This window comes from Theobroma cacao, chromosome 3, assembly GCF_000208745.1.
Source record: "Theobroma cacao cultivar B97-61/B2 chromosome 3, Criollo_cocoa_genome_V2, whole genome shotgun sequence".
Lineage (NCBI taxonomy): Eukaryota > Viridiplantae > Streptophyta > Magnoliopsida > Malvales > Malvaceae > Theobroma > Theobroma cacao.
Window position 1 is genome coordinate 18,336,958 of NC_030852.1, and position 15,094 is coordinate 18,352,051.

General features: G+C 33.5%; 1 protein-coding gene across 1 annotated transcript; it reads right to left on the reverse strand.

The window, feature by feature from the left end:
• On the reverse strand, window positions 855–13,209 carry LOC18604523. The gene is made up of 4 exons (XM_007037049.2): window positions 12,672–13,209; window positions 12,362–12,586; window positions 3,239–3,622; window positions 855–1,660 (listed from the first exon to the last, which is right to left on the reverse strand). The coding sequence occupies exons 1-4, from the start codon at window positions 13,062–13,064 to the stop codon at window positions 1,193–1,195; spliced, it is 1,470 nt and encodes a 489-aa protein (XP_007037111.2). The 5' UTR covers window positions 13,065–13,209; the 3' UTR covers window positions 855–1,192.

Below are 15,094 nucleotides of genomic sequence, written 5' to 3' on the forward strand. Positions count from 1 at the left end.
TGATGCATAGGAATCTCATAACTGCAACCCATTACAGTTTCCTTGCAAGGCATATTAATCTCATAGACTTCATCCAATTAGACTTATAACTCATTATAATTTATGTCTTATTGATGAAGGAAAACCTCTAATCATTCAACATGAATGATACTGTTGCATGATTGGAATCAAGCCTTAACCAATCTCAATTGACTGCAAGGCTCATCCCAACAGGGAGGACCAAGCACATTAGAGTGAAGTACCATGCTCTTAGAGAAGTTAAAGAAGAAAACTTTCAGCTCATTTACTATCCTACAGAAGTCCAGTTTGCAGATATTTTACTAAGGGACTCAATTGAGAAAAGTTTGAGTTTTTGAGATCAAGCTTGGGAATTTACCAGATATTCAATCAAAGAAGTTGAAAGAGTGATTGAAATCTACATGAAAAGTTCGCTGTGAAAGAAAGGCAAGAATCAAAAACCAATCGAAGACTGAAAATTGTGGTAGGTAATACGGTGTCATTTTATTATCGTTAGTATTGGGTGTCTTAAACACAAGATAAGAAGTCGTTTATGCAATCTTATTTATGATTTCTTGTATACGGCATACAGTAGTGTTGTTTTCTTTTCAATCTTTAATACCCTTTAGTCTAGTGTCGTTTTTAGCTTCATTTTCTTCTAGCTTAACAGCTACTTGAATATCTATTACTGTTATCGTTGTAAAAGCCTGTGCTATTTGATTTCAAATCCTATTTTTCAGTGTGCTCATATTGAGACTACATCTAAGCTTGATTGGTTTTAGATTTTCAAATTCTTGTATAAAAACTGTAATGGAAATTGAAATTGAAATTGCAGAGGAAAGATTCATTTTCCAAAATTTTCCAAAAAAGCTTTCAAGGTCTCTGTTCATTCATTCAAATCTCCTTCTTTCTTCTCTGAAATCTTTGACACTTCGTAAATCACAAACAACCGAATGTAATCTAAGAGATTGAATAGCAAAACTTTGCAACTAAATAGCGCTATTAATTGATCTTAACATAATGTTGCAAGAACTTGGGCTTGATTTTAAACAAAAATGGAAAGCCCTATTCTCATTCTCACCCTGTTAATTTGCAGCACAGCTGATTTGTTCAAGGAAAGCAGCAGGGTCCAAATAGGAGAAAGCCAGCAGTCATCTTCTGCAACTTCACCATTTTCAACTTGTTTTTTCATAGTTTAGCTGGCTTGAAAGTCAAGAAAAAGAAGCAATTTCTGCAACAGCAGCTCGCGAGTTCCAAAAGGAGGTTTGCCACTACTAATCCAATCCTTCTCAAGAAGGCCAGCTTTGGCGTTAGTCAGCATCTCGTTGTGAAAAGCAGACACAATGCAGTAAATTGACGTCCTTAAAACATCAGCCATGGCATATGCTTTTGAATAAAGTGGACCGTCTCTCCTTTTACCTGTTCTAACATCTCTTCTTCCAATACTCGATGTAGCCCATTTAATGCCAGCTGGGCCCATCAAATGCGGAGATGGTTGCAAACTTGATTTTTTTCCCATGAATGTTTCAACAGCAAGCAGGCAAGCTATGAGTGTCGAGATAACAGCAGCATTGCTACCAGAGAGTTGAGCAACTCCAAATCTGTCTTCTTTATGTGAGTGTGCAGTCAAGGATGCAATTGTTCGAGCAGACCATGTGTAAAGCTGCAAAATGATGCCCATCTCAAGATTACTAAAATTTTACTTGATAAGTAAAACATAAATTGCTCAGCAATGCCACAACCGATCTACAATGCTTAAACATCCCCAGAGAAAAGCATAGAAAAGAACAAAGCATTTTCGTTTATGCCCATAAATGACTTCTGTTGCTAGAGAAAAGCATCAAATAGAACTTGAAATGGTAAGAGTACAACCTCGACCTGGAGGAGCACAATTAGCCTCAGAAACTATGTTCCACTCCGTTCATTATGTATTGATAAATCTTAGGTTATATATGCTCAGTAAGGAAACCACATGGAAGAAAAAGAATCCAAGCAGACCCAACCACAACAAAACTAATTACTGCTAACAAACAAACCTACAAAGTCATTTTTAATCAACTGCACCACTACAGATGTAATATTGCCCTGTCCATGATGAAGACAATACCTCCCTCCCCCAACCAGGTTGGGCATCAGGGGACAAATTTGGGGATCAATTTTATCTCAAGTTGGGACAGGATCAGGAATCAAACAGTGCCCATCCCTCTGCAGCAGCATCTTAATTCTTTTATTATGTTTATATTTTAAAATTAATTTAATACCGCATGTTTCTCACATTAGTGTCAAATATTATTTGCTTAGATCAGTGATAATGGTAAATCTGGAAATGTAACAATTGTAGTTCTATTTTCCACAAATAATAATCCCTCTGTCCAATTTTGCTTGTCTGTGTTTGACTTTCATGGAGTTCAAGAAAAAATCTTTGATTCTAGTGTAATTTATATTGAAAATTTTTTTTTTCCTATAAAAGTGATGTACCATGATTTTTAATACCGTAAAGTAAAAATAAAAAATAATCACGCTCTGAAATATAGATAAAGTAAAAGCATTTAGGTTTTTTAAAAAATAGGACATAGTTTTGTATATGCAAAAAAGGAAACATAAACAAAAAATGGGAGAGAATAAAACTTTTGTAATTTACAACTAGCAAAAGTATCCTTGGCAAGAAGGGGGAGAAATCCCTCCATGTTTGGGCCTTGTCGCAATATTACCAAATATAGTGATAGAAGTGCAATTTATTTGTTTGACAGAAGATAAATTGGGAAGCAAACTCAAAATTACCATTATGTACAAAAAAAAAAAACTCAAAAAATATTATCTTACTTAGTAAAAGCAAATTACACAAACAAATAGACTTGAGAGAAGACCTCCCAACCATAAGTAATGTCATAATTATTTTTGATAGATTCAGAAAACAGGACTTTAATATTTGAGCTTGTTTTTAATTTGGACTTTACACCTTTATGAGGGCTTAATATATTTATGTAGCTAAAATCAAAGCTTTATTGAGCTCATATAAATAGGCTTGTCTTAAACTATTGAGGATAGCTTTTGGTGATTTGAGAGTTATGATTTAAAAAAATATTATAGACTCAAGTGTTTTCCCTGCTTTCAGAATTGGACTTGTAATCCTAAAAATGTTTCCTAATTGATTTCGACTCTATCTTTGTGGTGTGATGGTTCTGCATCAAGACTGTTTAATAAGGAATGCATGCACACCTCCAAAAAACAATTTCCATACCTGGAAGTTGTTCATTAGTTCATAGCATTTTGAATTCATTCGTGGGTCAGTTGATGACTGCAACTGGTCAGATACTCGGTAGGCTTTACCATCTGAAGAACCTTCCAAACCTTCGCCCAATTTTGATGCAAGCTGCTCCAAAGGCCGCAAGCATACAGCTGCAACTCTTCTGTAAGTCTCACCAGTTTCTTCAAAGAAGGCAGCTCGACGCCAATAGTCAACATTATTCTCACAAACCATACATAGATCAAGGTATGCAAGATATTTCAGAAGGGAAGTTGGAGAACTCTCCTCTAATGCAGCCAGGAGAGGCTCACTTGGATTTGTTTCTGCTGCTGCCGATCCTTTGGGTGGTGCGAATATGAACCTTTTTGTATGTAGCACCTACATCAAAACTCGAATGTATGTAAAAAGAAAGATCTTTGTTAAGGAACATTAGTGAATGTGAATAAGTATGTGCTTTGTCTACTGATAAAGGGGAGGGAAAGAATAATCAAAAAGATGATAGAGGTTTAGCATCTTGGGAGTAAATAAGAAAGATCCATGCCAAAAGACCTAAATTTGCATCCAAATCATTGGGTAAACTACAAATAGTTCATGATGAATACAGATAGGATTTTACCATGCAAGAAATTCAAGATTGAGAAGCAACTAAAAAGATAGGACTTTGTCACTTAGGAAGGCATAAAAGTTGATGCAAGAATGGTGGTGTTGCTTATGCAACAGCTCTGAGGACATATGTCCAATAAACTGACTCAGTTTTAAAAACATATGGAACTGTGAACAGGGCATGAATAGCATGGATAGATAGATTCAATCCTCTTTAGAAGCCAACAGCTAATATCATGAGTTCTTCATCCAAAAATAAGTCCTATTGGTACAAGAGAGTATGTCTAGATTAGAAAAGCAATTTATCAACTTTATTAAATTTTGGTTCCTAGAAGTTTTCTAGTAGCCTATTGTTTTGCAGAAATGGAATTTAGTCACAGTCCATTGGGTCTTATTTTGGGTATAGATAAATTATTAGGCCTTTTATGTTGACTTTAGTTCATATTAGTTGAGTGTTTTTCCAAATTCTAATCGTTTTAGGAATCTAATCTAAGTACAAGTTAGTACTCGGCTATTTACATCCCTTTGTATTGCTACACTTCGTAAAGCTTATTTTAAGGATTTGAGTTACTAAGACGACTTGGGAATTTGTGATTATGTGATTGGACACTTCTTTCTGCTTTTCTGTGTCAAATGCTACAGTACCTTGGTATACCATTCACAACTCTGAATCCGTAGCTTTCATTTGCTTTACTCCAATTCTACTGCTACAAGAAAATTCCAGCAACCATTGTGCTCAATTCCTGTCCTATTTTGAGATTAAAGTGCAGAATGTAAAGAACCTAATTAAGGGATTAGGCTACCAGAAATTTTATTGTTACTTTCTTCTATTCTATTAGCTTAATTGTAACTTTTATGTAGATTTAGTATTTTTAGATTGTTTAGGTTCTTTTACATTCAAAAGCATTTCGTTTGTTTTCCAAGGCTTTAGAGTTATATTTGGTATTTTGAATTTATATTAGGGTTTGAGATCCTATTTTGGGTTTTCCTTATCTTCTTGGGTTTTGTTTTTAAGTTAAGCTTGTTAGTATACGTCGAAGTCCTCATTGGACTACAAGTCCTAATTCTTGTAAGACTAGGACACTAGGAGTCAAGAAAAAATATCAAAGTACATAATTGCTCTTGTGGTATTTGATGCAATTAAACTTAGGTGTCACTTTTATGTGTCAGATGCACTAGGAGAGAGAAGTAGGGCTCTGTGAAACAACCTTAAGTTCCATGCTTGAAACATTTTCCACAATTACAAACTTATGCTGGTAACACATAATCCTCATAAGAGCAACTTTAAATAGATGATAATGAAAAATAATAATTAACTATGGTAAATTCCTGTAAATTCACATACGATGCTGCTCTATTCAGATCTTAACTTGTCCATTAATGACAAGTCTTGTTAAAAAAAAAAAGTGAAGTTGAATAAGGGGTTGTTTACTTGGCATTTTTTGCACTAAAGTCAACATATTATCAGCAAATTTCTCAACCTTTTGGAAGAATGAGTGTGCATAAGATTGGTCTCACAGTTTCTTCCTCTAACAAAATTTGCTAATCATGAAACAAAGATGGTACCAATTTTTTTTTTTTAACTCTTTAGACTTGATCTTTAAGTCATTAACACCAACTGTAATTGAGGTTGTCCAGCTTCGATCATCTGGGGAAATACTCATTACTTCCATTAATTGTGATTGTGTTAAGCCTTTAAGCTCTAAAAATTCAAAGCTAAAATCATCTACCATTTGAGAAAGAGCCATTTGGTCCAAGTGAGGCTTCATGGGAACAAACATTTGCAAGAGCTCATTAACAACTCCATCTACCATCTTCCTCAACTACTTTTATGCCAATTGTTATGTATCAGATGTTCAAGAGAGAGAGAGAAGGAGTAGAGCTCTTTGTAAAGAACCCAAACGTTTTGTTTTTTCTCAAGAATTTTCCACCTTACAAACTTACACTAGTGACAAATTTATAGGCCTAGCACCACCCAGTTTCATACTTCACTTTGATTGTCTATCATTCCCAGATGATAGACTACAAAACCATAAATTCAAATAACCATGCATACCTTGATAAGAGCAATTTCAAATAGATAACAAAAGATAGATATTAAGTACAGCAATCCATAAATCCACATGACAATGACTTGTGAGAAACCATAGGTTTTGAAACTTAGGATTTCTTCTCTTCTTTTATTTATCCTTACTAATTTTTATCTATTTCTGTCAAGAACCTAGATTAGAAAATTGTCATATTAGAACTAAAAGATCTTAAAGTTTTTGTAATTCTGGCCAACAATTAAATTGATAGATTGAAGCTCTTCATCTAAATCATGAAGAAACAGAAAATTTTGGGCTTCACTAGAGCTAGACTAGTGTCTTAGATAAGAAGCATTAGAAATTCTCAACCTAATGCAAGCAAATTGTTGAGGCAGTGACTGAAATTTATTAAACAATTCCTCAAAAGCAAAGTAAAAGAGTTGTTCAAGATAATCAAGTGTTTTTCAAAAGGCAAGAAGTACAAGGTACAAAATTCAGAAAAACTACAAAACCAAGATAGAAGTTCCATAGTTTGAGGAAAAGCTTGATCCTACAGTGTTTTTCCAAAGGCTTGATCCTACATCTTAGATGAGGCAATTAAGCTAGTCGAGTTGGGTCACTTCCAAGTTCAAGTTATTCTGATCAATAAAAAATTTGAGTCATTTTAAGGCCAAGTCATTTTAATCTCAGGCCATTCTGAATTCAATTTGCTGACTTTGAAGTCAAGCCGTTGCATCATATTGAATGAGTCAATTTTTAATAATTAAGTTATTCAATGTCACATTTTACCAACATATGTGTTTCACCTCGAATTTTATTATTAATATTGTAAAGATGACATTAACAAATTAAGTAATACAAAACACAAAAAGTAATATAAATTATAAATAATTTAATAATTTAAAATTAATCATTTATTAAAAATTTATCCCACAAGAAAAACCTTTGATGATTTTTAATTTATTAATATTTAATATTTATTCTTATTGCATTGATTATTATCATTCACCAAATTTACAATAAATTAAGGTTACCAGGTCAATTAAAACTCTAAAAGTAAAAAATCAAGTTAGCTTCTTAAATGCTAGAATTTAATGGAGAGGTAAAAATTAAAAAAATGTATTTGAATATAAAAAATATACAATAATTTGTATAAACTAAAGCGCAAAATTTTAAGTTTTATGAAACTTTTTTTGTTTGCTAAAATTTTTTATGAACAATAATATACATGATTTAACTTTTGTATTGAACCAAAATGTTTTATTTGATGTTTTATTTTATTTTATTCACTAAACATATAAAATGACATCGTCTCCTATATCATTTGGCCATGCAAGTGGCCTCTTGAATTGCAATGTAAGTTATATTATATTTGATGACTATCTACTATCTACAAAAAGTGAAAGAAAGTAATATTTTTTAGCAAGTGCCTAAACAATTAATTTTATTGCTTATTATTTATCAAGACTTTTTTTTTCTTGAAGTTTTTATAATCTTATTCTAATTATATATATATATATATATGGATCGGGGTTGATTCGAGTGTGTGTCAATTCATGTCCGTGTTGGGCAAGTTAGAGTTATCGACTTTATATGGTCAAATTGGACTAGGTAGGATTTGGGTTCAAGTGAGTTTGGCAAGTCATTCATATTCCACTCAACAGTAATATTTTGCAAAGATGAAGCCTGTTAGTTGGCAAAAATGTGATGGCGTGGTTTTGAATTAAACACAATCAGGTCATGACAACCACAAATTAGTACATGAAATAAGATGAAAACTAAATTAAAAGAAACTTATGTGCCACCTAATTATCCTGACAAGATGCATGACAAATAGAGAATTTATGAGGACCCATTATAGTATATATGTAGAGACTTGAACCTATACTTGTAATGCGTCTTTCGTGGGCAAAACTGTGAGATCTTTTAGGTCAACGTGGACAATACCTTGTAGGTTAGATGCGAGACTCCATAGTTGGCATCAAAGCACTAACCCACCAAAATGTTGTGATACTACATTCCACATCTGACATAGATGTCATTGTTAAGAGTTAATACTCATGTAAGGTTCCAAGTCAATCACTACAGGCAACTTGAGCTTCAACTTTACAGGGTCACATGCTTTAGACTTGAAAAGTAGTTGTGACAGTGATGCTAGCACCCAAGTTGTTAGAATATTCATGGCAGACTATATGCAAAGATTTGACAAGTGAATGATTACAAATAAATTTGTGGAGATGCTAATCTAGCAGCAAATCAACTATAGTTGGTTTGATAGCTGAAAAGCAAGAGTTGCATCATGATGACCAATTGGTTTTACTGAAGGTACAACAAAATTTGGAAACCAAATATCAACAAAAAATTTTTAATTGACTTCATTATCCAAGTGTGTTCAACAATAAGATGCAAATTGCTTTATTCACGCAATATGTACACCAAAAAAATGTCCATGTGCTCTGTCAAAGCTATTTGTAGACTTTGCTAGAGAATTCTATCCCAACATTTCAAAACTAGAGGTTGAGTTTTCTCCAACAATGGGAGAGATGGAAAGAAGCTAATTGAGGGATTAAATGAAGATTCATTGTTACTTTGTTGTATTTATGGGCTTGATTGAGGATGTTTAAATTGTTTAGGTTATATTTTATGAATTAATATTTTGTTTGTTTTTCAAGTATTAGAGCTTAAGGTATATACTTGGTATTTTGCATTTATATTAGGATTTAGGATCTTAGCTTTTATTTTCCTTATCCTACTTAATTTTATTTTAATATAAGTTTATTAGTTTTCTATTTGGAGTCTAAGTGTTTGTTTAAGTCCTCATTCAACTACAAGTTACTTGTCGGACTAGGGATGCTCACTCTGTATAAATATCAATACACTCTTTATTGGAAGATATAGAATTATTATCAGAGATTTTCCAGCATTATTGCTCTTGTGATGTGTGATGCCATCAACCTTAGGTGTGATTCCAAAAACGCTACGTATGAAGCGTAGGACAATTCTCTCTTTTCATTTCTTTATTCAATTTCCTCTGTTTTGGTCAAGAACCTCCATCAAAAACTTTCTATAAACCACCTAATCAGCTAGCTATCCTACATCAAAATCTAAACTAAATTAAGCCCTAAGTGATTCAACCATAATGCTAGTTCCTACCATACCAGAAATACCCTAATTTCCAAGCTAGCAAGCATTCCAACGTCATTTGGAATCAAAGCAAAAGATCCTACATATTTTCCATCATTTATAACCATCCCTTACTCTACCTTTTTTATTTTCTATACCACAGTAATGAATCTCACACTTTCCTCAAAGTTTGAAACTTTGACAGAGAATTCTGAAACTTTTTCTGAAGATCGTGAAGTTGTCAAGAAGGATGTTTAATGGTTGAAAGGTGAAGTCCACACGTTAAACTATTGATGTGGGAATTCTAGAAACTTCCCCAGATGAGGTAAACAAACTTGAGGAGCTGTCCAATGCTTTGGCAAAAAACAAATAGAGGCAACCACTAATGAAGAGAAAATGACCTCTGATTCAACTTTAGGGCAATCTCCAGAGCCAGTCGAACAGTTACCCTGAAGTTCTACACTTGCTACTTCAGGTTTTCCCAAACCCTCCATATTCAAACACAAATGCAGAAGCCCCATTCATATCTTCAACCAATGAATACAATGATGCAAAACAGTATGTAGAATCTCAAACTTATTCTCCTAAGTTCAGAATTCTAAAACAACCTAAATTGGGTGATGAGAACAAACAACTTAAGCTGGAAGTTTCTGAATTCTATGAGTAAAGCAATATAGAAGTGTTTCCTGATTCAGTGCATGGTGTAGAAAACTTTTTTGGATCACATAACTATAAGTTATGAGAGAAAGCTTATTTTGTAGAATCAAGGCTAAAGGGAAATTTTGATGGCAAAAGTACCAACGAACACATCATGTTGCTCTTTGAACACAAGAAGACAGGAAGATTGCCATAACTTGCTAGTTTGTGCCACCTAATTATAAGCAACAACTTACTTGAAGTTCATGCAGTTGGCACAGGGAAGCGTGATTATGGAAGAGTATACTAGCAAGTTATATAGCTTGGTCACAAGATCTGAGTTTACTAATATGATAATGTGATGATCTCTACATTTTGGTGAGAGTTGAATCCACAAGTCTCTTCGAGATCAACAATGAGTATGCTTCACATCATAATGGGTGATACAATATAAGTTGCTTAAAACTTGAAAAGATAAAACAAGGAAATTTTTATGCAAACTCCAACTGAGAGAACTCAAGATGAAAAGAATGCTGTCAATAAAATTTAGCAAAAGGCAATGGAGAGTTGACCTAATAGTTTATTACCATCAAATATTCATATTACTCACTTTCAACACCAATGAAGTTCCAAGGTAGTGTGTTTATCCAAGAACAAAAGTAAGGTTTGGTGCAACTTTTGAAGTAGTTTTGGGCATTTTTCATATCATTGTCACAATAGAGTAATTTTTTTTGGAAGGAATAATGTGCTTTTCATGACTAATAGCAAAGGCAGAAGCAAGTTCTAATGTTTTCCTTTTTATTTTCCTTTAGAGAAAAAAAAATTGACAGTTGAAATCTAAAAGAAGAGTGTGTTGATTAAGGGATGGTAAAGAGAGGTCTGTTTAGTCTTGCATCCTTACTTCGTATGAGGAGACACAAGGATGAAGAAAAGAAAGATCAGAAAATAGAATCTTTCAAATTAATATGAGGTGCCATGGTCAAGTTTGTAGTTTAGCTATTGCTGGTACCAATTGTTCTAACATTATTCTGGAGGTTGCCATCCATAAGCTTGGTCTTAAAAAATGCACCATATCCTAATCAATATAAGGGGGCATGGGAGAATAACAGTACATTAAAAGTTAATGTTAGCATCTTCTTTTGAAGTTTTTTGATAAATGCAATGTGATGAGCTTTTTATGAAGTTTTCTAATATCTTATTGTGGCGACTGTTATATAATAAGGTGAAACATTATGGCAACAACCACGCTTACTCCTACAAGCATGGTGGTTTGATTATGGAGTTTACAATTACCAAAGACACTAGGCCAATAAAGCTCCAAAGAACTGTTGGTTCTTCCCTTCTAAAGTGGAATAGTAAGGAAGATGGCATTTTTGGGACAGCTTCTAACCAACAGAGGCAAGTTCTATTTAGAGGGGGAGAATTGATAGAATACCAATAGCTTGGTTAGATAAATTTCGTACTCCACAGGAGCCAAGGGCTAATATCATGAGTTCTCTGTCAACAAAGAAGTGCTTTTGGTCCAAGGGAAAATGTCCTTGGTAGCTAATTAGACATTAGAAAAATAATTTTTCAACTTAATTAAGTTTTGGTATTTGGAGGTGTTTAGGTCATTTTTTGTAATGGTACAGATTTAGTCATGTTCATCAGGTCTTACTTTGGGTTTGGATCAATTTTTGATCTTTTATGTGGTATTTAGTTTATATATAATGAGTCTTTGTCCTAATTCTAATGGTTTTAGGAATGCAAGTCCATGTAGGACAAGTTAATTAGCATTTGCCTATTTGTTCTCTTTGTATTGCTAGACTTGGTAGAGTTGATTTCTAATAAAGATATTAGAAATTTGAGAATTCTTGGACAAATTTGAGATTGAGTGATTGGAAATTTCCTCTCTTCTAACTCTTATTTTCACAAATTTGAAACGGTAACCTCAATATACCCTATTGTAATTCTAGAAAAGCCAACCCTCTTTTGCCACAAAATTTCAAATAAACTTAGCTGTAATTCCAAGAGCCTAAACCTAATTCCTACATTAAACCCTAAGGAGAAGTAAGGAAAAAGGCACTCTAAACTCACTCAAAAATATGCACAAACTTCTACATATCTTCTTCTTGCATGAATCTGTTTTAAGATTTTTGGCATTGTGAGAAGCTTTGGAAGTTGAAAGAGAAGTAACATGGCATAAGAGATAAATAAGGCTCCATTTGGTTGTTCCTTTCATCACTGGCTGCTTGCTTCAAGCAGCCAAAAGCAAATTTAGATGCAAAATGTTAATGATACTTTTGAAGAATTTAGAGTGAAATTGTAATTCTTTTAGAACAAAATGCATGATTTTAATTTAGTATAGAATAATTATGCTAGCACTGATGTCGAGGTTTAGCCATTTGTGCATTTTCAATCAGTTATGATTGCTTTCGCTATTTGTCATTTGTTTTCTATTCATTTTTTATTTTTTAATATTTACTTTCAATTTCATTTTTTTGCAAAAAAAGAAGAAAAAAAAAACAAATAGCAAGTAGCAAGTACCAGAAACAAAACCTAAGTAATTGTCATTCAAAGTGACAATCAGCATGGGGTACCTAAAAGTTTGCATCACGGAGAAAAACATTTGGCTTCCAATGAATTTAATCCATTAATTCAAATAATGCAGTAGTAATGCTGGGACTATAAGTCAAGCAAATATAATTTTGTAAACAATATGACAGCAATTTACGGGTTTTGAACCAACCTGTTGTAAATGATGAGCTAATTCCCAACAGAGAAACAGAGAAAAGCTGACAGAATAAGAGATTACATGTTGAGCAAACAAGTTTCCCAGCTCGAGTTCAGTGTTAAAATGGTGTGGCAGAAATACCAACAGCAGAGCTGAAAATAGATAAGCTGCAGCAGAAAGCTTTAATGCTCGTGTGATAGCGGAAGGGATCCCCATCTTGAAGCTAAAGAAAGGGGAACGCTGTTGACAGGAGCAAGCAACTCAAATCAGTAAAAAATATTAAAAAGACATTTAAAAGAAAGGAAGAGCAACAATAGCATTTGACCTGAATAATGGGAAAATGCAATACCCATCTCCGCTTATATATATAAAAGAAGGCATAGAACAACCCGGAAGCAAAACCCTTAAACCCCACTCTCCCATTCACTCCACAAAGGGACACTGCCGAGACATAACCCGACACGGCCGCGGCTCCCAGCATAACCGGCAAACTGCGTCCAAATTTACGCTCGGGAGATGAGACGGCTGAGAGGGAGACAGAGAAGAGCAGCTGGGAGAGATGAAAGCTCAAAAAGGAGATGAAGATCGCAGCGGGGGAGCGCCCAGAGACGATCATTGCGGTGAAAACCAAGAAAATTAAACTACTTGGAATGGACTGCCATATTAGGAACTCTACCAACCGATTCTTCACTACCATGCCTGACTCCGCTGAATGCATACTGTTTGCTCTTTTCTGATTCTGTCTTCCTTTCCAAGGATTTTACTTTTGGCTCGCGCCTGTTGTCTCTACCACTGCTTAGACCGTCGAAAGCTGCTTCTAACCTTATGTCTTAAAGGGTTTTGGTTTTTTTGGCAATGCCTGTGTTTCAAGTTGGGTTAATACTTTATTTTGAAAAAGTTACTTCTGTACGCTTTAAGGAATATTTATTTTTTAATATGTTTTGTTTAGACAATAATAAGTTTATATATATATAGATATATATATATATAATAGTGAATTTTTTCAATACTAGGTAGTCCACGCGCGTATTCCCCAGGTAACTATTTTTATGCATATTATGAAATTAATTTGATGAAGTATTTTATTAAATTTGTTTATACAAAATAAATAGTAGTGTCTATGTCTGTGATTAAAATTGACTAAATGGATTGATAAAATAGTAAAATGAGGAGGATTATGTTAAAACATCAATTGTTAGGTTACATACTAAAGACATGTGAAATAAATAGTTACTAAATATTGTTCATACATATAAATATTAAACGTTTGTTAAAGGATGTCTTACAGTACCATTGACTTAGTTGTAATTGTTCAAAAGCTGTACACAAAATATTGGTTAAGTGTTCCTGGACAAAAGATATTGATTGCTGGATTATCCATTAATTTTTATTATAGTAGGTTCAATATAGAGGAGCTACAAAAATGATGCTTCAGTTATGGTAAAAATCAATTTTTCCTATTTCAAAAAAGCTTCTTTTTTGTACTTTACCTTGTTGCTTTCCTGTTGGTTTACCTATTAAGACAGAAGCATCAAGCATGATTAGTTTGCTGTTTAGTATTTTGTTAGAGATGTAATAAAGAGCATGTTTATATTTATAGTTTACCTACTAAATTTTGATTTTTTTTTTTTTTGCTTGGAGACTTTTTTGGGAAGAGTTGTTTTGAGACTTGTGTGATTGTTGGTGATGGTGGTACTTTCATTTGGGGTTGTGTCATAGTGAGCGGTGATGTTTGAATGGGTATCAGTTCCGGGCTTGTTGAACTTGAGGCTACTTCAAATCTTGAACTTTCAAGCAAGGCTTGTTTGATAGTGTTAAAGTAAAAAATCTTGTACATTATCAGACTTTGGTCGATGGCTTTTCCTATAAAACTAATTTTGTAAAACCCGATCCTATAAACACATGTCATGACATACATGCACTGAGTAGCATGTTATTATGCTAGGAAAGCACCTAACAATAGACGAAACCTGGTATCGTACCTAATGGTACACTTGAGTTGATTTAACCTTGAACTAGTTCAAATAGGAATCGTAGGATAAAATCTAATATTTTATAGTCAAAGAATAACTAAAAATGATTGTTCGGAGTTCGAGGGTTCATTAGGGGTAAAATTAAAAATTTTGATGTTCAGGGGCAAAATCGTCATTTTACCACCTATGATAATAATTTGATAATGGAGTGAAATTTTTGACCAAGATTAACTATTTGAAGTATAATTTAATGATAGGAAGTGAAAAAGTTTAATTCTGGTGATTTTTGGAGTGTAAGGGTAAAATCGTAATTTTGTCACTCGCGGACAAAATTTGAGATTTTGAGAGAATTTAGATCAAATTTGACAAATTGGAGAATGGTATGAGTATAAGGGATGAAAAATATGTCTATGGGCAATTTTTCAATTTTTTTGGGCAAAAATGTAATTTTTCACTTTTACGGGGGCAAAAGTGTAAATTTCAAAAATTACTTCACCGAGACTTTGGATAAGTCTGAGAATTTTATCTAAGCTATGGATATATGAGACAAGTGTATGGTGAAAATTTGGAAACAAATGGATAAAATTTAAAAATGGGCCAATGGGAAAGTGACACGTGGTATTTTTTTTAATGATATAATATTATTTTCATGAAAAGTCAGCCCATTTAAACCCCATTTTAAGTGCTGGCCGGCCATAAGGAAGAACAAGAGAGGAAATAGAGAGGAAAGGAAGAAAAAAAGAAAAACCAAAGAGAAACAAGAAAATTCAAAGGG

Coding starts and splice junctions, on each gene's coding strand:
- LOC18604523 (XM_007037049.2), bottom strand. CDS start 13,064: ATGCATTCAGCGGAGTCAGGCATGGTAGTGAAGAATCGGTTGGTAGAG. Junction 12,587..12,671: donor TGCATTTTCCCATTATTCAG/GTCAAATGCTAT, acceptor TCCTGTCAACAG/CGTTCCCCTTTCTTTAGCTT. Junction 1,661..3,238: donor AACTAATGAACAACTTCCAG/GTATGGAAATTG, acceptor ATCATTTTGCAG/CTTTACACATGGTCTGCTCG.